Genomic DNA, 25,460 nt, shown 5'->3' with positions numbered 1-25,460 from the left:
TGGTTGTTTTGATTTAGTAGTACTATAATCTTCAAAGTGGATAGAGTAGGTGGAGATAGCACTAGGCTCTAGTCTGTGGCTAGCCAGGGTTGCCTTTTAAACTTTAATTGAAGTCAGACTGGGAAGAAGGTGGAGGGAAAAGCTAATTGTAGAAGGTAGGTCAGTCCTGAAACTTCAGATAGCTCACAACCTTACTGACAAAGTTGTCATACCTAAAATTCAGCTGGTTTTAGACAGTGGCAAAACATAAGTTTTATAAAAGCATCCATTTTATCTGCTAATTTCATGTGTTTGTTTCCTTTAAAAAGGAATGGGTCGTGAGGTTGAAAACCTTATTTTGGAGAACACTCAGCTGTTGGAGACAAAGTAAGTAAGAATATAGGATGTAAAAAAAATCCTGGCCTTCTCTGTTGTATTTTGTTCTATCTTTAATATCTTCATACACAGAAAATGGAAGTTATACAAATGTACTTTCAGTTCCAAGAGTAGTGGTGCTCCGAGTAGTTTGAGTCTGCAGGTCTATCTGGCTAAATATATAGCTTAATTCTTCTAGAATTCTGGTATTATTCTGGAAATTAGGGATCTAAGAAGCCAGAGCTGCTTTTTGTTACTGCTACAAGAAATGCAGTACTATGTCCTAGCGTGATCCACTCCCTGTACAGTTACAGGTGTAACTGCAGAAGCTAATCCTTTGGAGCACTCTGGAGAAACCTCTAAGCAAACTGTTCTGATTTATCAGTCCTTTGTTTTCTAATACAGAGTTGTGAATGTGTTTGGGCATTAGAGACTGGGGGGGAGAGAGTTTGACCTGGTTTAGAGAGCTGTACTTTTTACAGCAGCTCTGTGTAAGAAACTTGTAGGTCTTCAAGAACGTGTGTCCACAGTCATCCTTGTAATGGTGTATTTTAAATGTTTGTGTAGAAATGCACTGAATGTAGTGAAGAATGATTTGATAGCAAAGGTGGATGAGTTGACCTGCGAGAAGGATGTACTACAAGGTGAATTGGAGGCTGTAAAACAAGCAAAACAAAAGCTTGAAGAGAAGAATAAGGAACTGGAAGAAGAGCTGAGGAAGTAAGTTTAATGCCATGGTTGTAAAAAAGATGGATAAAAAAAACCCACTGTGGTATCTAATGCAGCTATCTTTCATTTTGTATTTAGAGCTCGTGCAGAAGCAGAGGAGGCAAGACAGAAAGCTAAAGAGGATGATGATGTAGGTGTATGTGTGTATGTGGGGTTTTGTATTTATAATTTACAGTGGGACATTATAAGCTCACATGTGTTGAGTGAGTGCTGCTAAACTTTACTGCTTAATCAGTAGTGAACTTCCTCTGTGTATAGAAAAGATAGAAGATCTAAAGAGCACAAGTAAACTTAAACACACCATGTCTAGTTTTCTTTCCTTCCTCTCTGCCCATTATTGTTATGTTCTTTATGTTGAGCTGTTTTTATTCAGATTATGCTACATACAAAGGATGGGAGGAGAGGAAGGTAAAAGCAAGTCAGTTTTACAAAGCCCCAAATGATTTGGAATCTGGAGTTGTGCCCTAAACTGACTCTTATTGGAAAGCAGAGGCTGACTCTGCAAGGCCCTACTGTGCTCCTTTGTTTGTCCTATGTTTGTTTTTTTGTGTGTTCAGAGTGATGTCCCCACTGCTCAGCGGAAGCGTTTTACTCGTGTTGAAATGGCCCGTGTTCTGATGGAAAGAAATCAGTATAAGGAGAGGTTGATGGAGCTTCAGGAAGCTGTCCGATGGACTGAGATGATAAGGTAAAAGGTTCTTCCTAGAGCTCCTTGGATTTTACAGACTTTTGATTTATACTTTTTTTTTTTAGCTGCAGAGTGATCTGGTCAATGGGTTTTGAGGCCTTAATTGCCCTTCTGCTTGTATCCCCACATGCCCATGAACAACTTTGGTTGTAAGTTTAAACCTCATAGCAGCCTTCCAGTACCTGAAGGGGCCTACAAGGATGCCAGAGAGGGACTCTTCAGGGACTGTAGTGATAGGACAAGGGGGGATCGGTTTAAATTTAAACAGGGGAAGTTCAGGTTAGGTATAAGGAAGAAGTTCTTTCCTTTGAGGGTGGTGAAACACTGGCACAGGGTGCCCAAAGAAGTGGTAAATGCTCCATCCCTGGCAGTGCGCAAGGACAGGTTGGACAGAGCCTTGGGTAACACGATCTAGTGTGAGGCATCCCTGCCCATGGCAGGGGGCTGGAACTAGATGATCTTAAGGTTCTTTCCAACCCTAACTATTCTATGAATCTAAGTTATGGGCATATAATTTAAAATTGTCTAAATAGGTTCTTGGTGAGACCTCAGTGAAGATGCATTACTTTGTATGATGTACAGTAAGCATCCCTTGAAGAAATATGTGTATTCTGGAACAAAACTTGGTAATTGTAAATAAGGTTAATTTGGTGGGCAGGAAAAATTGATGTGTGTGTGCGCACACATCTTAAAGCAGTGGGCCCAGTTGTCTAAACAGGAATAACATACAGTCTTCAGACTGAGTGTAATCCATTTGTAAGGACTTACCTTAAACAGCTTTAAAAGTGTGCAAGGTTTATTAAATAAAAACAATAAAGATGGTCATTTGGTCTAATTTGCATCCTGAATATTGAGTTGTCTGGAAGGTATGATTTTCAAAGCAAAAGTGTTCTGCTTTGGAGCTCAGCCCAGCTCGTTCTTGACACTTCCCACATGTCCAGAGGGAACACTGTCATTTGGTGCCGCCTGCTGTCAGGCAGAACAATGGCATTTGATTTTTCTATTGTCCTCAATCCCTGTGAGCCATTTGAGTCTGAGAGGAAGAATACGAATTCCCAAGCAGACATGGCCTGCTTTTCTATAGGTCTTTATCTGCTGTAGAAATCCTCTCCTATCTCTGTTACTGTGTCTGTGGCTTCAGGAGCAATCACTTTGTAATTTTTTTCACTGATGTGTTGAAGAATAAGAGGTTTTAAAATAAAAAGCAGTGGTTAAAATATTAAAGAAGTAGGAGGCAGAGGAATTTAGAATGGTTTGCTGTTTTCTTCTAGCTGTTTTCATTGCAAAGTGTTACACAAATTTGTCTCTTCTGTCTGAAAAGCACTCGCCAGTTGTGTGTTTGATGCAAGTAAATGTGGATGATGTTTCCTGTGTTACTCCAGTTCACTTAGTGAGAATTGCAGTATTGTGCTCTGATCAGAAAAGAAGTGGCAATGGGAAGAAACAGGCTTTGATACTTTTGATGTGTTATCCTGTTTTTTTTTTTAAGAGTTACACACTGTTCCTTTCCTTTTTTTAATTAATGCTTACTCAATAAAGTTGGAATTCATTTCTTGTAGAGCATCGAGAGAAAATCCAGCCATGCAAGAAAAGAAGAGATCAAGCATTTGGCAATTGTAAGTATTGAAACGCAGCTCACTGGCGAAACCAAATAAAAGACCCTCACTAATTAGCTGGCACATTTCTATATGTTAGCTAATTATCTTTTGGCAGATGAAGATGTCTTAACTCTTCTCCTCTTGTTACCTAGCATGCCAGCTCGGTAAGGCTGTTCTTGAAGACAAAATGTATCGTAAGCTGCATCATGTAGTGAATGGCTGTGCACTTTGTGAAGTTAAATGCCAAAGTGCTGTATTTTTTTATTCTAGCCTGATATGCACCAGGACTCTTGTTCTGATTGTTATATTATTATTCTTTTTAATGGTGAAAAATAGAAACCTGAATAGCTCGTGTGGATTGCATTTATTTCAGCTTCCTTCTATGAAGTCCAGCTTAATGGTTGTTTAATCTCTCCATTCTAACTTCAAGCTCTTTACATATGGAAGTGTTATTCACAACAAAATAACTTGTCAAATAATGCTTTTGATTTAGTGGTTTGCTGATAACTGTTCTCTTTTAGCCTGGGAAATGGAGTTTTTAAAGTGCTCTGTGCATGAACTAATATGCTTCATAAAACTGTCTTCCAGATGTGATGCTCACATCCTAATTTTGTTGGTTCCCTGTAGATGCTCATTCAAGATGAAGATCCCATTAAATCAATAGACAAATGGGATAAGAATTCCTTGAGAATTTTTCTTACTGACATGAGTTTCTATGCTTTGAGAGTGTTGCTGAGTGTGGTGGCTGATGCTATGTTGAGCTCCAGTTTTAGTTTAACTGGCTTGAGCAGGCTAGCATATGCAGTGTTTTGTCTGCATAGTTAAATTTAGATGCAACTTGCAAGTCTTAATTTCCATCTTTGTTTTCTTCTAGCTTTAGCAGGCTCTTCAGTTCATCTAGCAATACAGCTAAGAAACCAGAACCTCCTGTCAATGTAAAATACAATGCTCCAACCTCACATATTACTCCATCAGTCAAGAAAAGAAGCAGCACCTTATCTCAGTTACCCAGTGACAAATCTAAAGCCTTTGAATTCCTCAGTGAAGAGTAAGACATTTGCTTTTATCATCCTAGATATGCTTTATCAAGTATTTATTCTTTTATTCCTCTGAGATAAATAGTATGCTGATAAGTGAAGTATAATGTTCTGAAATGAGTGTTGATACATAAGAAATTAACATGGTGCAGACTGAAAGGCATTGCTGGATGAGAACTTTGGGAGCCTGGCAGTAGTATTCTATTTGGCAAATATCACTGCCTTTCATAAAAGTGCATTTAGGCACAGGATGCAGCACTTGGTACACTTTTATATGCAAGTGGTATAGCTGAGCAATAACTGTACAGGTACTTTCACTTTAAATTCAGTGGAAAAATAGAACAACATGAGTCAGGCTAGCAAGTGTCTATTATTTTTCCCTCCTGTCCTTCTTTTTTGGCAATGTATACTTTTGGCTTACAACTTTTAAAGCTTCTAGTGGAGGTACATGACCCAAGTTTATTGTCTTTAAGGGTGCTGATAACAGACTTTCTGGTTTTGCCTGTCTTTCACAGGTCTCTTAGAAATAGCTTACAGGAAACCTGGTGTTCTATAGGTGATGTGTGAGAAACTAGCGATCTCTTTGGTAACCCAGTGCTTCCACAGAGGTCTTGTATTGAGTTTGACAGCAACTCCCACTAAACAAAAGATTTTAAAGAACATAAATAATAGGTTCTTTAATAATGATTCTTCCCTAGAACTGAAGCCAGTTTAGCCTCACGCAGAGAGCAGAAGAGAGAGCAGTATCGCCAAGTGAAAGCACATGTTCAGAAAGAGGATGGTAGAGTGCAAGCATTTGGCTGGAGTCTACCTCAGAAGTACAAACAGGTATAAGGCTCATGTTTTCAAATGTAGTGGTAACAACTTCATGTTTTGTGAAATTTGAACAGGGAATAGTTTAAAAGCTTGTGCTTTGTGGTTAAAAGAGTCTTTCTAGTAAAAACCACAGTGCAAAGCTCTTAATTGTGTTTAATGAAGTCTGATCAATTGATTCCAAAGATTGTAAAACTCTTTTAAAATAGGAAAAATAGGAAACTTTCTGTTTCTTCTTTTTTTCCCTAGGTGGCAAATGGTGGCCAGGGTGACAATAAGATGAAGAACTTGCCTGTACCTGTTTACCTGAGACCTTTAGATGAAAAGGATACCTCTATGAAGGTAGGGTGTACTTACAGTGATGATAAAGAGACTCAGATACCCTGTAATTTGAATAGTCTTATTTTGGCCTCGGTTGTTTTCTTTTTTTTAAATAAAGATGTTTCTTTCTAAAGCGTAGGGGAATTGTAAGTTAAGCTTCAGTAGAAATGTACATGACTTCAAGGTTAATGAATTCCTTAAAATGGACTACATATATATAGTGATTAGTAATCATTAATAAGCATTTTTGAAGTTTAACATGTAAGTGAAGTATTTATTTTTCTTTCAAGCTGTGGTGTGCTGTAGGGGTAAACCTGTCAGGAGGGAAGACACGAGACGGTGGGTCTGTGGTTGGTGCTAGTGTGTTCTACAATGATGTGGCTGGTACGGACGCAGATGGCAACAAGCAGCAAACAGGATCTCAAAGTAGCTTAGACAGACTAGATCAAGAGCTCAAGGTAACGTCACCTGAAAGGCATGTTGAATAGTTTATATAGTTAAACATCTTTACAAAATGTTAATTTACAGTTATATGATAATCAGGCTTATTACAATTAGGCTTATTTTTCTTGGGTAGTCACCACCCCAAGTTGTTTAGGTTATTGAATCCAGCTACAAAAATACTGGGATTATTTCCTGTGTACCAGCTTGCTGGCAAATCTGAGGAGCAAATCAATTTTGCATCAAAATTACGCACTTCTCATACCAGTCCTGCCAGCTTTAAAAGGCATTTGTGACAGAATTGTTCATGTTCTGACTGCCATTTAAAACAAGGGATTTTAGGCGTCTCTGGCATTATTTAAGCATGTGTTAGTCTTCATGTTTTCATGAAGAAGCAATGAATGGAATTCATATTAAGGACATAAAAACAAACCTTAACTTGGAAGTGCTCTGGGACATCACATTAATCTGTGGTGATACTGGGTATGGTAGCTGGCATGTAATTATGTTCTTATGTAGCTTTATACTTGTCTAATTGTGTAATTGTGCAGTATAATTTTCTACAGTTTTCTACACAAGCATAAAATATGAAGGGGTCTTGTATTCCAGATATGTAGAGAACAAGTACCTATATGTGTTTTTACAATGGCATTAAAGATATTTAACGTATCACATTTATGTATAATTCAGTAGTTGGTAATGCAAGAACATACAAAACCAAAGGTAATAGTTCTATTCTTGTCCCCCTTGCTGTTGTTTTTCACTTCTGTTTTGCCTTTATTCTCCTTCAGGACCAGCAGAAGGAGCTGAAACATCAGGAAGAATTGTCCAGTCTAGTTTGGATCTGTACTAGCACACATTCTGCTACAAAAGTTATCATTATTGATGCTAATCAACCAGGAAATATTCTGGACAGTTTCATTGTTTGCAATTCTCACGTGCTTTGTATTGCCAGTGTACCAGGTAAAGACCTGTGATGGTTTAGCTCTTACTTTAACTGCGTCTTATTTGGATTTTCTTATGCAATGAAGGACCAAAGATGGGGTAATTGGTGTAATAAAATGTCACTGCAACAGCAAGAAAAAGTGTTTAGTTGTAGAGGAAACTATTGGATTTCTCCTGTTCCACTCTTTGGTTACTTTCTGACCTGAATTAACTCAAAGGTAGAGAGGTGTCAATGACCAAGACTAATTTGTCTGCTATATTATAAATTGTGCAATAGTGCCAGTGCTGTATGGAAATATGCATTTGGTACTTGTTGACACATCATAAAGGAAAAATGTTGGCTTTTTAGACCTTCAGCCTCTTGGAGATAAGGAGCAGATCTTGGAACTTCCTATAGGGGGAATCCTTGTTACATTGAGAGTGTATGTGGATAGTGTACTGAGGGTAGTGTAATAGGAGGATATTATAGTTCTGGAGAAGAACTGATTGTGCTTTTGGATTTCTTGGGTTTTGGCTTATGCTTATTGAAGATAATGCTTTTACTTTGTGAGCTTTGTCAGCATCTTTAATGTCTGCTAATCATGTTAAAATAGGATCGTAGATAGGTATCTGTGTGTTGAATCTCAGTTGCTGGAGAGTTCATTCAGTTTGAAGCTTAGTTTGTGACTAGATAGAAAATTGAGTCGCCTTTATCCCTTCAAGAAGTGTGAGTTTAATCTCTTTCAGGAGCAAGGGAAACCGACTATCCTGCAGGAGAAGAAGGGTCTCAAGAAGCAGATCCCAGTCAAGTGGACAAGTCCTCTCTGTGTGGAAGCATGACTAGCAACAGCTCTGCAGAAACGGATAGCTTGCTGGGAGGAATAACAGTGGTTGGCTGTACTGCAGAGGGTGTTACAGGGGCGCCTGTAGCTCATGATGCAAATGGTGCCTCACCAATGACAGATAAACAGTCAGGTATGAAAACCTTACGTGTGCCAGGGATGGCCAAACACCACGAGGTGTAAGTGAAAGATTAATGGTGTAAGTATTTAATGTAACTGCTTCCTGTAAGCAGTGATAACATGAAACAAATACCAAATATAGGAAATGGTTTGGAAGTCTGACGTATTTGCACTGCCTAATTGTAGCTGAACACTTTGTGGAGGTGACATTAAATGGGCGTACAAAATGCCTTCTGTAAAAGACTTTTCAGAGAAATCTTAACTTGTGCTTGGTCTAAAAAGAGCTTTTAAGTTATTCAGTATTTGAAGTGCAGATCTTGCTGACAAATATTAGGGAGAATGTGAATGCCTTCAATCTTATAAAGTCTTAATAGAGATTTAAGTGAAGCTGCTTGCTTTACTGGTATTAATACTTTGTTGTATGCCCTTCAGAGCTGTATGGCGATATGATTGTTAATGGGTATGTGGTTGTTGGATTTGTTCACTGCTATTCTAGTTAATCACTTAAAGGGCAATCTGTACTATGAGTCCCTGGTTGATACTTAATGCATTTGACACTTGTTGACACAGTGTAACCTACTGAAGTTTGGGTGTTTGTAATCTGATTTTTTTTCAGATGAACTCTAAAATCTGGATTGTGACCATCTGGTTATTACAGCTGTTCACTTAGTTCTGGCTTACTTAAATAAGAACAATTTCACAGCTGTTAACTTTTCAACTTTTTTGTTCCATAGATACTGCAACTGAAAGTAATTCAGTAGATGAGAGCATTCCAACAGCAGAGGAGGCAACAGAAGCAACAGAAGTCAATGCAGGGACAGAAGACACAGCTGATATTGCACAAACTGGAGTCTACACAGAGCATGTCTTTACAGATCCTCTGGGAGTGCAGAATACAACAGAGGCATCTCCAGTGTACCAGCCAAGGTACACAGTCTCAATCCTCATACCTCTTAAAATGTATTTAGAAAGAAAAATACTACGTTTGTAGGAACATAACGCAGGGATGAAATAACTACTGTTTTTTTTTTCCATGTTAAGTATGTTGAGGTTTATATAAGTAGTCTTGGTGTAAGACACTCTACACTTTGCTTGCATGGAAGGGTCACCTGTGTACAGTCATTTGTCTGTGAACTCGTATCCCTTGAGTACTGATACCTCCACAAAGGAGTAGTGAGTGTCTACCACTTCATCACCATGTCCTCTCACAGGCTTCATGTGAATGGCACCAGAGATGCCTGTTTAAGTTCTTTGTTTGATACCTAAATAACTTCCAGTCAACTGGTTCTTCAAATGTGTGTTGCTTTTCTCAGAATAGTCAATCTGTGAGTAGTTACAGGAGTGGAGTAGTTTGAAAGCAATCAGTACTTCAGATCTTCAGCAATCTTCACTCTTCAGACACAAAAATATCATACAGCTTATTTATCTTAACATGTACCTCTGCTGTGTCTCTTCTGCCATTCCCCAGGGATAACAATATTGACAAGTGTGAATGGAACCTGAATTTCCTTTTATAAGTAAACTTTTATAATTAACTGGAAGTTTTATAAGTAACTGGAAGAAATTCATTGTTATGGAGGCTTTCATCTTTGTCCTTGTACTTTCCTGCTCAGTTGCTGGTTTTGTAAAATGCCTTATGTCCTTCAAAAGTCAGTGTAGAAACTTAACAGCAAAGAACTGAATGTCAAGGTTATAATCTGAGTAATCTGTGCACTTTATTCAATGTATTTTAACTGTGCTTTTTTTTTTAGTACTGAGTCAGAGTTATATAAAGATGTTGCAGTTTTGCCAAATGAGCAAGATCTTGTGAGAGAAGAAGCACAGAAGATGAGTAGCCTTTTACCGACAATGTGGCTTGGAGCACAGAACGGATGGTAAGAAAATGCTCATCTTGTTCAATTCATTTGGAAAAACTGTTTTAAACTTGCTTCTTGTGCCTGCAGGCCCGATAACTGTCTCGAGTCAAGATTAAGTGTAAGAAGACCTCAAGAAAGCCAAAACTTTGTGCACTTTGCTACATTTAGGAATTACAAAATTCAGAGTGTTGTAGGTGATGAGCAAGCTCTTTTTGGTGGATAACACTTGAACCTGCAGAAAAGTTTTGCTTGTTTTTTTGTAGTCAAAGAAATTAAGGTCTCATGATCCCGTAGCGTTCAGTATGTTGTTACACGGGAAAGATATGCTGCCCTTTTTACTGCAGTTGTATCTGCAAAGGAGTTATGTTTTAGGCCTCTAAAAAGCCATCCTGCTGCTTAGAAGCTTTTTCTTTCAGTCTATACGTATTTTTTAGTGGAAGATGAAAACTTATTTTCCCTTTGGTGGAATTCAGTTATAGGGGTTTTGCTTGTCTTTTTTTTTCTGTCTGGTAGACCCTTCCTAGTGCTTTTAATCCCTCCTGATTTGTCTTTGCAGCCTGTATGTTCATTCGTCAGTGGCGCACTGGAGGAAATGTGTTCATGCCATTAAACTTAAAGATTCTATTCTCAGTATTGTGTAAGTCCTGAAAGATGTAAATCGTAATCAACCTTTGTTAAAATATTTGCAAATTAGTTTTATATTTCCTCCTTAGATATTGGGAATGTCAGTTGCCATAAATGCATGCATGTTTTTCAAGGGGCAGTAGAAAACATTTGGGGAGTAAGGAAAATAAGAGGAATCTTCTGTCTGTTGGAAGTACTATAGGTCAAAATGATCTGTAGCTGTGTACTTGGTATGCTTAGTGGTTGTATGCTCAAAACAGATGTAGGTTGTTATTGGCGTTTTCTTCAGGCATTGTAGCTAGATGTGTTTTAAGCTTTCTGCACTGGATTTTGAAGCCTTGTTACTGTCCCTTCTCTTGAGCTATATTGTAGAAATCAAAACACTAGGGCTAACATCACTATAAAAAGCATGCTGAAATCTAAAATGTTTATGCCTTTGAACTTGCAGTTTGAGAAATGCAGTCTAATAGTGTATATTCTTGTGCCTCCTTTTTTTCCCAGACATGTAAAAGGAATAGTATTAGTTGCACTAGCTGATGGAACACTAGCAATATTTCACCGAGGAGTTGGTAAGCATTCTGTTGGATATTGAAACTAGTGAGGTTGGAACAGCATTTAGGGAAGAAATGTGCCATTTAGAAACAACGTTTTGAAAATGTATTCCCCAATGGCCTTTTTTAGAGGTTGGAATCTTGAGAAATCTTCCAAGTATTTTAGTTGCAGTTTTGGGTACCATTTTGCACTGTTGCGGTGCATTCCTAGAATTCTTTCATACTCTGAGGAGAATGGGATCTATCTGAGCTAAATAGTGGAAAGCCTGTTGATAAAGCCATCATCTCTTCTGCTGCTTTTGTCACGCTCAATAGTCATGTCTTCTGTTTTGTTATTGGTGTTAATAATTGTCTGTGGCCAAGTCCTTCAGTGAGAATTTTGTGAACTCAAAGTCTCGGTGGTTTATAAACTTCAAGGATCTTGAGTGAATGTCAGTGATGATCTGTGGCTTAGCTCAGTCTACAGAAGAATTTTGCTTGGTGTTGAATGACCAAATTTAGTATGTTTTTAGGAGATTTTGGGTGCCTTTCTTAAGATCTTACAGCATCTTCTAAAAAAATCTTGATGTACTGGCCAACATTTGTGTTCAGTCAAGCAGCGAGTGCCTAGTGCTGTGTGGGTAGTTGCTTGTTGTAATGTATGCTGCTGCCTGTCCAAGTAAAGCATTTAGCACTAGGTAATTTGCTGGTTTTAAAAGTGTTTTGTTGTGTTTTGAACATGAGTCAGTGTACAACCTTATTATACTAAAAACGAAGTAGCATTTGGGATGTTGGTCTAACTAGGGTTTTTTAATGAGGAGTCTAGCCATAAATTTGCGTTGATATATCCAGAGTATTACAGTGCTTTTAAAAAATAAGACTGTTAAGATATTTGCCTGTACTTTGAAGTTATTTTTCAACTCATAGGAACCTGTGCTTTGTTTTGTTTCTAACTTTTCCTTCTGTTTTTAAAGATGGTCAGTGGGATTTGACGAACTATCACCTCTTAGACCTCGGCCGGCCACATCATTCAATAAGATGCATGACAGTGGTACATGACAAAGTGTGGTGTGGGTACAGGAACAAAATCTATGTTGTTCAACCAAAGGCCATGAAAATAGAGGCAAGTTAAAACGGTGTTTAAAATAATTCGTTGTTAGATTTTTAATGCCATCACATGCCACAGCTCAGACTCCAGAGAACAGTTGGTTGGTCATCAGTACAGAAACAAGCAACCAAACAAATTTGTCTTGGGGAAAGACTATTACATTTTCTTAAGATATTTTCATCGTTTAGGAAAACTTTAAGCCATGATGAGACAGTTCTCATTTATTGAAACCAATTTGCGGGTTGGAGGTAGTTCTCCCCTTCTAGCTGGCCAGGACCTGGAAAGTGTCTTAGTGCAGAGTTTGTAAGGGTAGCTCCCAGCCTGTTCTCTACATGCATGCCTCATTATGTTCTCCACCCACCCTAACCTTCTCTATAATCTGTCTTTGCATACTTCAGAGGTTTGTAAGTGTTAATCTTGGGTGTACTCTCCCTCCAGTTATGGAATAGTTTGTTTATATAAGGTGTGTAAGCTGGTGTTTCTGCAGTGTTGTGTGTGTACCTGACATCTCAAGTACAGAAAGGATGTAAGGTTTCTGAACCATTAGCAGAATTAACACTTCAGGTTTTGTTAATTGGCCTGACGTGTGGGTCAGACCATTTGAGAGTGACTGCTCAGCTCTTCTGAAAATATCAAGCGCCTAACTGATAATCTGTTTCTGTGAAGACCATATATATGTATATGGGAAAACCAAAGTGAAGGAATGCATACAACAGTGGAATTGTTTGTGTACTTTGCATGGTGGGTTTGTATGCAAGAGCAAGGCTTAACAGAACTAGGAAGAAAACTACTTTTTGGGCACATGTATCGTGTGCTGTGACAGGAGGACCTCATAACAAAAAGGTGCCAGGTTAAATGGAGGCAGAAGCCAGAGTAGGCTGGGATATGATATGTAAATGAAGACCTAGTAGGAAACTATGGCTTTGAGATCACACTCCAGGGAAGGGTATCAGCATTTTTTTACTATTAATTTATCAGCATTGTATGGCAGTTGTAACTTAAGCTTAACGCTATCTGCTAGCGATCTTGTAAATCAAAGGGTCGTAGTTGACTTAAGAAAATGGCCAGTATTAGTTCTGAGAGTAACAGAAGTCTCTTACTCTTTCTTGTTTCATCTTCTAATTTAAACTCTGATCTTTTATAGAAGTCGTTTGATGCACACCCAAGAAGAGAAAGCCAAGTGAGACAGCTGGCATGGGTGGGTGATGGGGTATGGGTGTCTATTCGTCTGGACTCCACCCTGCGTCTCTATCATGCGCACACGTATCAGCATCTACAAGATGTGGACATTGAACCTTATGTAAGCAAAATGCTAGGTAAGTTGATAAGAAAAACTGTTGTATTCTTACACCTCTTGCTGTCTGGAGCTTTCTTTTCCTGTTATGGATCAGACGGTTCTCATGGCAAACTAAGGGGAAGGGTGGATTGAAGTCAAATCCTGTTTTGTGACAATTTGAATCTGGAAGTAGAAGCCTAAGTCAGTCTTTAAAGCATGATGAGGGTGATGGATCTTCTGATACAGCCAGCTGGTCCTATCTGGTATCTAAGGTGTCCTTAAAAGCTCAGAACTAATGAGGAAAATGGTGATTGGGTTGGGCAGGCATCAACAGAGATGCTAAAATCTTTCTCTTTTTTTACTGTACTGATGCCTTATTTTAAATCTTAAGAGTGGGAAGAATTCATTACTTGCCTGGAAAAACTGCCTCTTTTTCAAGAAAACACAAATGCAAAATGGCAAATTTTTATTGATCTTGAAGCTAATAATCTTTCTGAGATTTTTTTTTTTTCCATTAATGTTCATGTAAGAGCAGTTTGACCACCTACATAACTCAACAAATAAAGGTCATGAGATATCCTTTACAAGTAACTACTGAGCCATTGCATTTAGCTGCTCAGCTGCCTTCTGCTTCCCTCATAGTGCTAATGGATGAGAAATCAATTTTAATGGATGGGAAACCATTCTCTTACACCTGTAAACTCACCTTTTGTTTTGTTTGAAAAGCTACCCTGGTACTTTAAGCCCCAAAAGATTTTCTTCTGCAGCATTATGGAGCATTATTTGTGCTTTCTCACAGTTAGTGTTAGTCTCCTTCTGTGTAGGTTCACAATTTAATTGCTGTAGCCTTTTAGGCTATCTTTACAACTTAAATATTCCTCTACCTTGTTTCTGTTTGAAGTGGGAGGGAATTACTTGTCTGCGTGGTTTGGGAGTTGGAGTTAAGATTCTGTTATGGAACTAAAATTATTCTTGCTCATAATTTTTGATGAAAAGCATCTTTTGTTTTTAGGTACTGGTAAACTGGGATTCTCATTTGTGAGAATCACAGCTCTTATGGTGTCTTGTAATCGTTTATGGGTAGGAACAGGAAATGGTGTCATCATCTCCATTCCATTAACAGAAAGTAAGTAAAATACAAATGAATAGCACTGTGCAATATGTTGTAGACACAAAGAGAATATTTAACGCCATTCAGATGCTTGCTAATGGATAGAAAGCTTTACTGCCAGGTTTGAATCCTTCAGGTTTGTAACAGATTGGGCCTGTGTGCTGTTCAGCAGCTAATCTGTGCACGTGGTTACAATTACTCTGAGAAAAAAGCACATCTCCAAAATCTCCTGTACTTCAATTTGAGCAGAGTTGCTGTAGCTTGAATGAAAGAGTCACTTTGAAGCTTTGGAGCTGTTACAGACATTAGCAGTGTTTATAGAAGTTTATTGTTTGTAAGTGATTACTTTAGTTTTCTAATTAATGTTATTTTTGATTACCATGTGGTCACCAAAATAGTTTTTTGTTTGATTAGAGCAAGTTGGTGGTGTTGCTAATTTCATTTGCTTTAGTTCATGAGAGTTCATCACAAAGCTGGTATAAAGGACTGGAACAGCAGTAGTACTGACTGCATTAAAGGATATATTCAAAGTTACAGGAGTTCTAAACACCTTCTAAAACAGGGCATGAACTTCAAGGTAAAATTCCAATGATGCACATCCAGGTATTTGCTTAGTATCAGACCCCAAACTCTTGTCATAGCCTGAAACTACTTGGGGGTGGGAGATGGAGCATTCGAACATGGACAGTTGAGCCTTGGAAGAAGGAAACAGTCTAGTTCAAGGGCAAAATAAACCTTAAATAGGTAAAGTTTGGGAAGAATCTGTGTGTAATTTGATTGCATTTAAAACAAAAACCCCAGTGCTTGTGCCTGAGAGTAATGTTAAAACACATGGACAGAAGTTTCAAAAAGTAAAATGCAGACGTTTGATAGTCCTGGTTGTACTGTTGCTATATAGAAAGTACAGTCTGACAGGTGTCATTTTAGTGTAATTTAATAGGAAAAACTCTTCATGGTGTATCTGCTTTGTTGAACAGCACATACATGCGTTGTTTCTCACACTGTTCCATTACATTGTCCATCCATTCAGTAAATGTCTTTTTTTGCATTGCATGAATATATTAAGGGCAGACTTTTCTATCATGAATTTGAATTACTTTAAATCATGCTTTCAAAAATTAGAGCTCTTAATTTGCATCAAGCTTAATTCAGTGTTTCCAGAGGAGTTTGCTTTTAGCATGGTAGTGAATATGAAATCAACCCTATTAAAGCTGTTCACTTTAATTTCAGTTTTGTTGGTTGTTCATGAATCAGAACAACTCGTTGGGGATAGCCTGAGAGTGGGTTTGAGAACCTTTGTTGCAAATAGTCATGGTTGTCAAAAGCAGTCACGTCCTCAAATCAGCAGTCATGTATTTTAGTTCCCTGGGTCTCAGTAGCAGGGCATCTTCGAGATCTGCAGGTGATGTTTCAAAAGGCACTTGGAAACATGAATTGTTATTTACCACTTTGGTAGCCTTCTGCCAAGGAAAGAGCGAAAGGGGAAACGCTGATAATCAGTAATGAACTTTGTGGTGACAAAGCACATACAAGTGGCAGTGCTTTTGTTCATTTTGTACTGAAACTCTATGACAAGATGCTGTTCTTTGACTTTTTATTGAATCATCTGTAATTAGGTATTTACTGGTTTTAGGAGCTAAAATTTTAAGCTCTACCTTATCAAAAACCAAAATATGAATGGTGGGTTCTCATTAATCCTTCTCCTCTACTGTCATACCTATCCATTTCCCCTTTCCTCCTTTCTCACTTTAGCTGTAATCCTCCACCAGGGACGTTTACTGGGGCTGAGGGGTAAGTGCAGATCCTGAACAAAAAATCTATTTTCAGGCTTCTAATAGCCACTTCAAGGCTGTTTCCCACTCCTTATAGATTTACCCTTTGTATGTTCCTAAATGTTTTTCCACTTGCAGTTACTGCATTGCAGCAGTTTTATGTTTGCTAAATGGCCACCAATCTGCTCAGCAGTTTAGCATATCATCCTGTGTTGCAGCTGAACTTTCATCCAGACTTTGTTTTTCTTCCAGCCAATGTGATACCATACCTTTATAACTTTGTCATTAATCCACATCATTTACTGTCTTGTTACAAATCACTGTTTCTTTCACTACTCTGATAGTCTTTGGAATGGAGATGGCTTGTATGTCTAGCATGAGTACTTCTGTTTTAATGGATTTTAAAACTTTCTGGTTAAAAAGTAGATGTAGAATGATAATAGGGTAGCTCCTTCATGCCCACAGGTGGCTATATTTAGAGACTTTATACTGGCAAGGGGGTACCCTATGATTAGTTGGAATGAAACTGTCTTTAATTATATGCTTAAGTACATTGAATTTGCTCTTACAGAAACACATTAGTGGTACTTATTTTTCCATGAAAGATACAGTCCTTCCACAAATTATTTCCTTCCAAAAGTAGGGTATTGAAATCTGGTGTTTATGCTAGACTAATAAGTATCCTGCTCCATTTTCTGATGTACTTAAAATAACGAAGCATGCAATCTTTTTTCTTTCCAGCTCTGTCTTGAATTGGCATTGCTGCCCTCCTGTTTCATTTTTACCTAAGTTGGCTTTAGCTTTTAGATGGTACCATAAGGTTTCTTAACAAATAGTCAGTTCTGTAATTTGTATTTTCAACTCAAAACCACTTCTTTTACAGCTAATAAGGCAGCAGCAGGCTCCGGAAACCGTCCTGGGAGTGTAATACGTGTATATGGCGATGAAAACAGTGACAAAGTGACTCCAGGAACATTCATACCATATTGTTCAATGGCACATGCACAGCTTTGCTTCCACGGGCACCGTGATGCTGTTAAATTCTTTGTGGCAGTACCTGGTGAGGTTTTATTACCATTCCTTCAGTGCAGTTTCTTTTTCATCCTCATTTGCTTAGTTAAATGTAGTGTTTAGGCAAAGATAGCAAGTGTATGAAATCATGCAGTCAGAAACAATTTATCTTTTATTTGCAAGACCTGTCTGACTCCCATTGTTTAATGGGAGGAAAAGGGTTTGGTCACAAAGAAAGAAGTGCTTTGCTTCCATCTGGGCAAAAGGTACTATGATAAGTGAGCACTTACCTATTAAGAAGGCAGTCAACTTCTAATTAATGTCCAATTTAAGAGGCTGATACCATGCAGGAAGGATGAGCTACTGAGGGAGTAGCCCCCAGGGGAAGGACTATCAGTTGAAAAAGCAAAGAGTTGCCTAGAAGGTGCAGTGCTGTTCGAATGCCCTCTCGGCTCTTCTGTGCACCTTGTGTGCTGCAAGTCAATGACAGAAGTTTGCCTGATGGGCTGGCATGCATTGAATCATTTCAGTTGTGTGTCTGAAAGGCTTTAAGTCTGTTTTAATGTCATTCTCTAGATCTGCATGCCTGGGCTGTGAAAAATATCAGGAGGCTTTTTATTCTTTGATTTCCATTGAACTGACCTGAACAGATTCTTCATCTCTTCAGAGAGATGAAATCAGAGCAAAGCTCTGTCCCTTGCTGAATTGATACTAGACTCCAAAGTTAAGTGTATCGTTAGGTATTATGTCATCTAGTGACCAAATGGAAGCGGTGGTATTCTGCAGGATGTGACATAAAAATATATTCTCTTTTTAATCCAGGTCAGGTTGTTTGCCCACAAAGTAGTAGTGGTGGAACAGAGCTAGCAGCTGATAAAGCGGCCCAAGAGTCCTTCAACCAGAGTCCCTTAAAATCAATGTTGGTGATAAGTGGTGGAGAAGGATACATTGACTTCAGAATGGGTAAGAAAACTGAACTTAAGTTAGTTATAACCTCTTCATACTGCAAGGTCATTAACCAGATAATAGCTTGCATTGTGATTGCAGGGTGCATTTGTGTGGCCGGTCAGTATATGGTCTTTACTAAGCAAGCATAAGGGTAGAAGTATTTTTATTCTCACACACACACCTTCAGCTTTTCCTCCTCCCAGGAAACCATGACCTCTGAGATGACTGTGGAAAAAGGCTTATTTGAAACTGGTTTGGAGTCATGCACCACCTTACAGTTTATGCTTTCGTTCTTCTCTCTCAAACTGCTGGAATACATGTCCCTTGGTTACTGATGATAAAGTCAAGTGTTACGTGAAAGACACTCGAGCTAAAATTTACTCGGTTTTGAGTGAAAAGGGAAAAAGTTCACATACCTTCTCATGCCCTTCTGATTCTGATCACTGCTTTTCTTGACCAGCACTGTGGCATGCTCTAGCCCATAGAAGATTTCTTGTTTAAATGTTTGTTTGTACTTTGTTTTAATTGAAGCTTTTGGGGAAATAAAGTACGAGTGGTTGTGGTTCTGTGCTTAGAATCTGCAGCTGGAGACCTTACAAAAAGGGTGTAAAAAGGAGTCACTACTCCTGGGTTTGACCCTTTGCCTAAATCTGTCTAGAGTGCTTTGTGCTTTTCAAAAACAACCAAATGGCAAAAACCCCCACAAAAACCACAACAAAGAACAGCCCATGAAGGCCAGCCCAGATTCTGTCACCCCACTGCTCAGTGATAAACAAGTTCCTGCTGGTAACCCTGCTGGAATTACATGGGAGGCAGGGCTTGAGCAATTCTGTGCCACACTCTAGTGAGTACTAATACCTCTGCACTTGTTCCAAGCAAGCTGGTATGGCCACATACCAGATGGGCATTGTGCTGTCCTTGTGGCATGATACAAACCTATGAATGTGTCAATGCTAGAGCTGCATTATCTCAGCCATTATCACATTATTGCAGCAATGGCTTGAGCAAGTTAAGGCTATTCTGTGTTTAGATTCCTCAGTCCTCCAAAGTAGCCTAACCAGAAAACCAGCCAAGCTGTGACTTGAAACCTTCCTGAAGTTGTAGGTTGGTTCCAATTTCATCTGATTAAACTGATATTCTGCTGTATCACAAGACTGCCTCTGTGTTATTACTGTCTAGGTGCAGTTCTGTTCAGTGGCTAGTCTGTCACCTTGATCCAAGTCAGCTCGTATCACCAAGAGTTTAGATGCAGTTACAGAACTGCTTTTCTCTTTTGAAGAGCAGTAATGGAGAATAGGCTTAGGGCTGTCTTGTGCCAGTGTGTGCAGAGCTGTGACAAGCTGTGAACAAGTGGAAGGAAGGGGAAAGGTGAAGTGTGTAGAATATGGGTACTGGCAGAACTGCAGTTAATTTGGGGAGCTGGAATTGAAGAATATGACCATCGGAATACTTGGCTCTGAAATAATTATGCAACAGACTTGCCATCTGTAATGTATATAGTCACAATCTTGAATCTGATTTTATATAAGCATATGGCAACTGCTGTCTTTTAGTGTATTTCCTGTAAATCTAGATGCTACTTGTCTCGTTTCAGTTGGTGTTAATACTATTCTTTATTGTCAGCCTGAATCAAAGCTGTTGTTTTTCAGGTGATGAAGGTGGCGAATCTGAACTCCTTGGAGAAGCTCTACAACTTGAACCTTCTGTAGCCAAAGCTGAGAGGAGTCACTTGATAGTGTGGCAAGTAATGTGTGGCAGTGAGTGAGGAGCCTGTAGGATGCAGCTGGAGACCTTAAAAAAACATGAGAAAAAAGGCAAAAAAAAAAAAAGCTTCTGCATGTTTTTTATTTTGTGAAACCTGTTTCACTACATGATGTTGAAGCGTTTCTTTGCTGTTTAACTTTATATTGCAAATCTGTCATACCTTTAACTATACAGGAATTAGCTTGTGCTGTTTTACTGCACCCATGTTACATGGAAGAGTATAATGAAATCAGATCTTTCTCAAAACTGGTGTGCACACCATAGTAAGCAACTGAGACATTAGTTTTACTGTACCACAGCAATCTAATGTAGCTCACTTCTTGGGTAGTCTCACTTGAGTTCAGCTTTATTACAACTGAGCTTCAGTTCACTGTATAATGCATTGAGAGTAAAACAGCAAAGTTATTCCCAGAGTATTAAGAAAATGGACAAATTATAAGATGGATTATTAAGACTCATCCAAATACTCAGTGAGGGCTAAAGCAAACTGTAAATTTCCGCTTTTGTTTCCAAACTTGGCAATTCTTGCTTTTACATAGTGTAAACGGTTTAATTTGTTCCATCCATCAGAATTTCTGGGGGGAAGAAGAGATTGTATAGGAATTAAGATGACAATATTTAAATAAAATCATGTGTGTTCACTATTGAACCTCTAAAGTTTGAGAACTGCTGCCCTCGATGAGCAATTTCTGAGCATAGCATTTTTCCATCTCCCTGACGTGGAACTATTCGGTTTGCAAAGGGTATTCTTAGGATGATTTAAATTTGGAAGTAACTGTAAAATTATTGACCAGGGGATATGTTTTGTTCTTTTCTTGTCTTAATTCCTTCTGTCCTAAGCACTAGAATGATCTTCTCTGCCTAGCTGGTCAAACTCATGAGGCACTACATGTGTGAAGGTTAGAGACCTCAATTAGAGCATGAGAAAAGACTGAGGGTGTAGAGGAAAAATGCGTTCTGCCCAAGTGAGATTGTAAAGGAGCTTTAGTGCCAGAAAATTAGGTAGAAAATGTATTTTTTTGGTAGTTGCATATCCCAATTAATAAAAAAAGAAAAAAAAAATGAAGCAACAATGTTAGCAGGTAACACTAACTTTGAGTAAATTGATGGAAGTCTGGAGACTCTAATATTAGGCTGACATTCTGTCTACTCACCATCTATTTTTTTGAACCATAAGTGTGAGTTGAAGACTGTCTTCCTTTTACTTTGAATTTCTTACACTCAGCATCAGCCCTAAGTTAAACACTTCATGATTTCTGTACTTCAGAATGCTTTTAATCCCAGATTTGTGCTTTCATTTAGTCTCTGGAAAGTCAAAGTTTTGAGGGGTTTTAACAAACATCTGGCATTTGCCCCCCAAAAAAGGCTGGGACTGTTCAGATTAGCAGAGAAAGGGAGTGACTTGATGATGGGAGAGAACTGAACAGTTTCAGAGGAGTAAATATAGAAACACTTTTATAAAACTGCCTAAAGATTTTTATGCAATAGGAGCAGTTCTGGTCTATCAGGCAAACATGTGTTTATATATTTTCTTAATTTTTTAAATGAACACATTTAGCTGAGGTCTATTGTGTAAATATATATTTAGGCAGCTTTTTCAAATGCATATCATAGCTGATAAACCAGAAAGCCTCCATTCAGGTCTATTGGTTAGATTTATATGTATAAATACTTTTTAAGCAACATATTTTGTACACAGCTGTTCTCTCGTAAATATGTATTTAGGACATGAACTATGTAGTAAAAGAATCCTTATTAAAGATATCTAATATCTTGGTAGTATTTTTCTCTTCAGAATGCCAAAAGTGATGAGAGCATGTTGTTCGTAATTTGCTTTCCAAATTCATCTTTAACGTCACTCTTCAAGTACTTTGGCTTAAATATGAAGTCTGGGAGCTTTTCAAAATCATACAAATACAGAAAGTAACCTGAATAAACACTCTTGGACCTATTTAAAGCTTACATAGACATGTATGCTGAGCCTGAAGCCCATCTCAGTTAACTTACAAAATTGGATGTCAAAGCAAAATGCTGTCTGAACTTTCACTGTTGTGCAGAATCTTCACTGTGAGTGGTGCAGTTCCATTGCTTCTCCTGCCATTTCCTGTAATGGTTTTGTTTCCTCTTTGGGAGGCACAGTCTCCAAAGCTTCTGCTCACTGGTTGATTGTCACATTCTCATGTTCTCAGAAAAACAAAGCGCACAATTCCTTGGTTCTTGTGTAGCATTTTATGTGTCATTGGTGATGAGCTGTTTTCTCGGCGCGGCTTTCCTGCTGTATCAAACAGAGCAGTTCAGTCTGGCAAGTGTGTACCTGGTCTTTTGCCAAATGTATCTGGTCCACCGTGCCGTTTCAGTCACCTCAGTGGGCCGACTCCTGCAAATATTTCAGAGAATGATTGTTTCTGTCCAAAAGTGGAAGGGTTTTAAAGAACACAGTAGGATAACGATGTACCGCTGTGGGTGTAGATAACAGGCACGTGCACTTCTCTGTATTCCTCATTTGAAAACTTTATCCCCTGTCCTAAGGTACAGTAGATTAAATGGGTCCCTATTGTTGTCACAGTGCACTGGGATTTCTAAACCCTCCTTCAGATGGCTTTGAATGGTGAAAAAAGCACGCAAAACCCTGGGCATCGAGATGACAATACACTCCTACAAATCCGTCTCAAGAATGTGTTTATGCATACACTCATGTGATTAAAGCATCATATAAATAGGAGCTAATCTCTTGATAGCTACAGCTTGTGAATAGTTTGGGAACATTTCGAGCACAAAATATGCAGCACATTACTTGCCTGGGTAAGGGTGTTTGCATGGTAAAGGTGAAATGCGTTGTATAAGCTGCTGCATTGTCCATTTCTTGTAAAGGTCTTCCTGCGTTGGATCAGATAGAGCTGACAGAGTGTAGACACTTTATCATAGGCTGCCTTAGTAACAAACAAATGTTAAACCTGTTTTATTATACTAACTGTTCTAAAGAACGTGTGTCTTTTAAAATGCTGTGTAACTGAATATTTATTTCCATGTGAGTATTATAAAAGTTACCAAAGGATTAAACCTGACTTAGCACTCTTGTAAGTGGCCCTGTTGAGGCAGTGTCTTGTGACGGCCCTGCTCTGTAAAACAAGACACGATAAACTCAAATCCAGTTCTTTAGGGAAATGAAATGGGGGGGGATTCTTTTTCTAACAGGGTTATGCCATATTGTAACCACCCATGTTGCACCTCAGAGCATTTTTCTATACACTTAATGTCTCTCCCGCCCTCTAACAAAATTAAGTTTCCTTTATTAATTTCTGTTGATGCACATTTCTCAATCTTTTAAGCATATATTTTAAAAAACATTTTATGGTCTGTAATTTTTGGAAGTTTTGTCTGTTGGGACACTTTACGCTGAATTTTACTTGCCTCTGTAATCTGAGATGGATACTACAGCGTTAAACTTGCTGTCTGTTAAAACTTGAGGCTTCTTTTCTGTGAGCAGAAAAGCTCATATAGCAGTGTAGTTATTGCAGTATTTATTTCTATTATTGAATCCATGGGGTTCAGAATGTAACTTTGTACATGAAATATATATAAATATGTATATGAAACATGCATCGGATTGGTGTGTTCTTTGTAATCTGTTACATTTGAAGGTTTTTGATGCTACCAGAAGGCATAATCATGGGGTATTTTACACTAGCAGCCAAATGCTGCCATTGTAAATAGAGGCAGCAATGTATCTGAGTCAGCCCACACCTAGTGGAACCCTGCTGTCTCCTCCTGGACCCAAGTCAAAATGCTGAAGAACATCTTTGTTCACTGAGTGATGCCCTGCATTGATGGGGTAGGAATCTAGATGAGATCTGCCTAACTGCAGCTCTGGTCCTGGTCCTGGAATCCGGTGGTCAAGTTTTCTTAGCACCTTACCAAAGATCCACCTAAGCTCACACACACGGTGGCTCCGTACTCTGGAGCAAAGGAAGCAGCCTGTTTATAAGGCAGAAGAATGAGGACTCGGTGACAGGAGACTCATTCCCACTGCAGAAACAGGACACTTGGCTAGAGCCAGGGTTTAAGTTTTTCGTGGCTCATCTGCCTCTTTCTATCCACATTTGTCCCTGATCGGTATGTGACAAGTGGCTGTGCTGCTGGAAATACTTTGTTAACCTTGGGTATAATGGAGTGGGGGGACCTTGGTGTGCTTGGGCACAGTGCTGTCTGGTCCCTGTGCAAGCAGATGTTGCTGTTGTTCCTCTCCAACAGTAGTGAAGGGCCCATGTAAAGTCCTTTTGTTGCTTTTGAATATCTGTAGGATGCAAATACTTAATACTTGCAGGTGCAAATGTAGGAATTGGTTCAGAAAACATAAAGTGTCCTGTTACCAGAGCTGCACAAACTTGAAGTGGAACCATCTTAGTGATTAAAACAGTATCTTTTTGCTCATTTACTTGAGTTTTCTCACAAGATTTTTGCCTCTCCAGAACAGCTGAGCTGACAAAGTTCCCTCCTGGCAGTGTTCATTCTCTGGATGTATCCGTTCACATCGCGTGTCACATCATTGCGGCATGTGTGTGTATGAAATGAGAGGAAGCAGCATCCATCTTCACTCTGGGGATGTTTAAGCTCTTCTGGCAGCCCCTCAGGTCTGTGGGTAAGTTAATGGAATTGTGAACTAGGCTAAGGTGTTACAAAGGATAGCTGGAGGCTGAAGTTTGAGGCCATTATAAATACCCATGTCCTTCTGCAGTGAACGTGGTGATAACAGGGAAAGTGACTGCAGTTTCTGTAACAGATCTTTAGAAAGTTCTCTCAGTTATATCGATCTCAATTTGGAATATGTAAAATGTTAATAAGCATACAGGAAGTGAAAAGGTTTAAATGTGGATGTGTTTTGCTGGAACTTGAACCTCAGACTTAGAATCAGAATTTCCCTTTTTCTGCAATGACAAACCAAACTGAGATTCTTTTTACCATCACCCCCTATTTTCAGTATGCTGTCGTCTGTTTGAAAGCTGCCTGAGCAATGCAGCTTGTAAAGATTATTTAACATTATGATCTCCTAAAGCACAAGTGCCCCTTAATTCTGCTGTAAATCAAGCTTTGAGAGGGGCCTTTTGGCCTTGGGCTGTACCCCAGTTCATGCACGGCTTTGGGACTTGTTGCGCTCTTCAGAACCCCAGAATGGTTTGGGTTGGAAGGGACCTTAAAGCTCACCCAGTTCCAACCCCTGCCGCAGGCAGGGACCCCTTCCACTAGAGCAGCTTGCTTCAAGCCCCTGTGTCCAACCTGGCCTTGAACACTGCCAGGGATGGGGCAGCCACAGCTTCTCTGGGCACCCTGTGGCAGCGCCTCAGCACCCTCACTGGGAAGAGCTTCTGCCTAAGAGCTCATCTCAGTCTCCCCTCTGGCAGGTAAAAACTCTTTTCCTTTGTTCCCATCACCAGATGCCCTTACAAAAAGTCCCTCTCCAGCTTTCTTGTCAGCCTCCATAGGCACTGCAGGGCCGATTTTGCATGCTTCTACTAGAAAAGCTTTTTTTGCAGTGACAAACCCAAGGATGCGAATTGCCTTCTTGCTTTTCAAAACACTGAATTGGTGGTGGGAA

The 25,460-nt window shown here is 39.1% G+C and overlaps 1 protein-coding gene across 5 annotated transcripts in view; it reads left to right on the top strand.

Annotated features, from left to right (window-relative positions):
* SPAG9 (sperm associated antigen 9) overlaps positions 1-23,467 on the top strand; it is a 63,735-nt gene extending 40,268 nt beyond the window's left edge. For 2 of the 5 annotated variants that reach the window (XM_062623564.1, XM_062623566.1), the window contains 22 exons: positions 309-366; positions 922-1,074; positions 1,162-1,213; positions 1,641-1,771; positions 3,331-3,387; positions 4,244-4,417; positions 5,105-5,234; positions 5,469-5,561; positions 5,831-5,998; positions 6,773-6,944; positions 7,653-7,880; positions 8,602-8,794; positions 9,619-9,741; positions 10,280-10,360; positions 10,849-10,916; positions 11,852-12,000; positions 13,130-13,301; positions 14,274-14,387; positions 16,125-16,163; positions 17,028-17,204; positions 17,978-18,118; positions 19,753-23,467. In XM_062623564.1, coding sequence (XP_062479548.1) covers positions 309-366; positions 922-1,074; positions 1,162-1,213; positions 1,641-1,771; positions 3,331-3,387; positions 4,244-4,417; positions 5,105-5,234; positions 5,469-5,561; positions 5,831-5,998; positions 6,773-6,944; positions 7,653-7,880; positions 8,602-8,794; positions 9,619-9,741; positions 10,280-10,360; positions 10,849-10,916; positions 11,852-12,000; positions 13,130-13,301; positions 14,274-14,387; positions 16,125-16,163; positions 17,028-17,204; positions 17,978-18,118; positions 19,753-19,868 — 2,789 coding nt within the window. In that variant the 3' untranslated portion in view covers positions 19,869-23,467. Of the gene's footprint in view, positions 1-308; positions 367-921; positions 1,075-1,161; positions 1,214-1,640; positions 1,772-3,330; positions 3,388-4,243; positions 4,418-5,104; positions 5,235-5,468; positions 5,562-5,830; positions 5,999-6,772; positions 6,945-7,652; positions 7,881-8,601; positions 8,795-9,618; positions 9,742-10,279; positions 10,361-10,848; positions 10,917-11,851; positions 13,302-14,273; positions 14,388-16,124; positions 16,164-17,027; positions 17,205-17,977; positions 18,119-19,752 lie in introns of those variants that run through there. The other 3 variants (XR_009965787.1, XR_009965786.1, XM_062623565.1) reach the window with 2 other exon arrangements.
* The last annotated feature ends 1,993 nt before the right edge of the window (positions 23,468-25,460 follow it).

The sequence above is a fragment of the Pezoporus occidentalis genome, unplaced genomic scaffold (genome assembly GCF_034315485.1).
Source record: "Pezoporus occidentalis ecotype Australia unplaced genomic scaffold, CSIRO_AGI_Poc_V1 ctg254, whole genome shotgun sequence".
In the NCBI taxonomy this organism is placed as follows: domain Eukaryota; kingdom Metazoa; phylum Chordata; class Aves; order Psittaciformes; family Psittacidae; genus Pezoporus; species Pezoporus occidentalis.
This window is presented reverse-complemented; position numbering and strand designations above follow the sequence as displayed.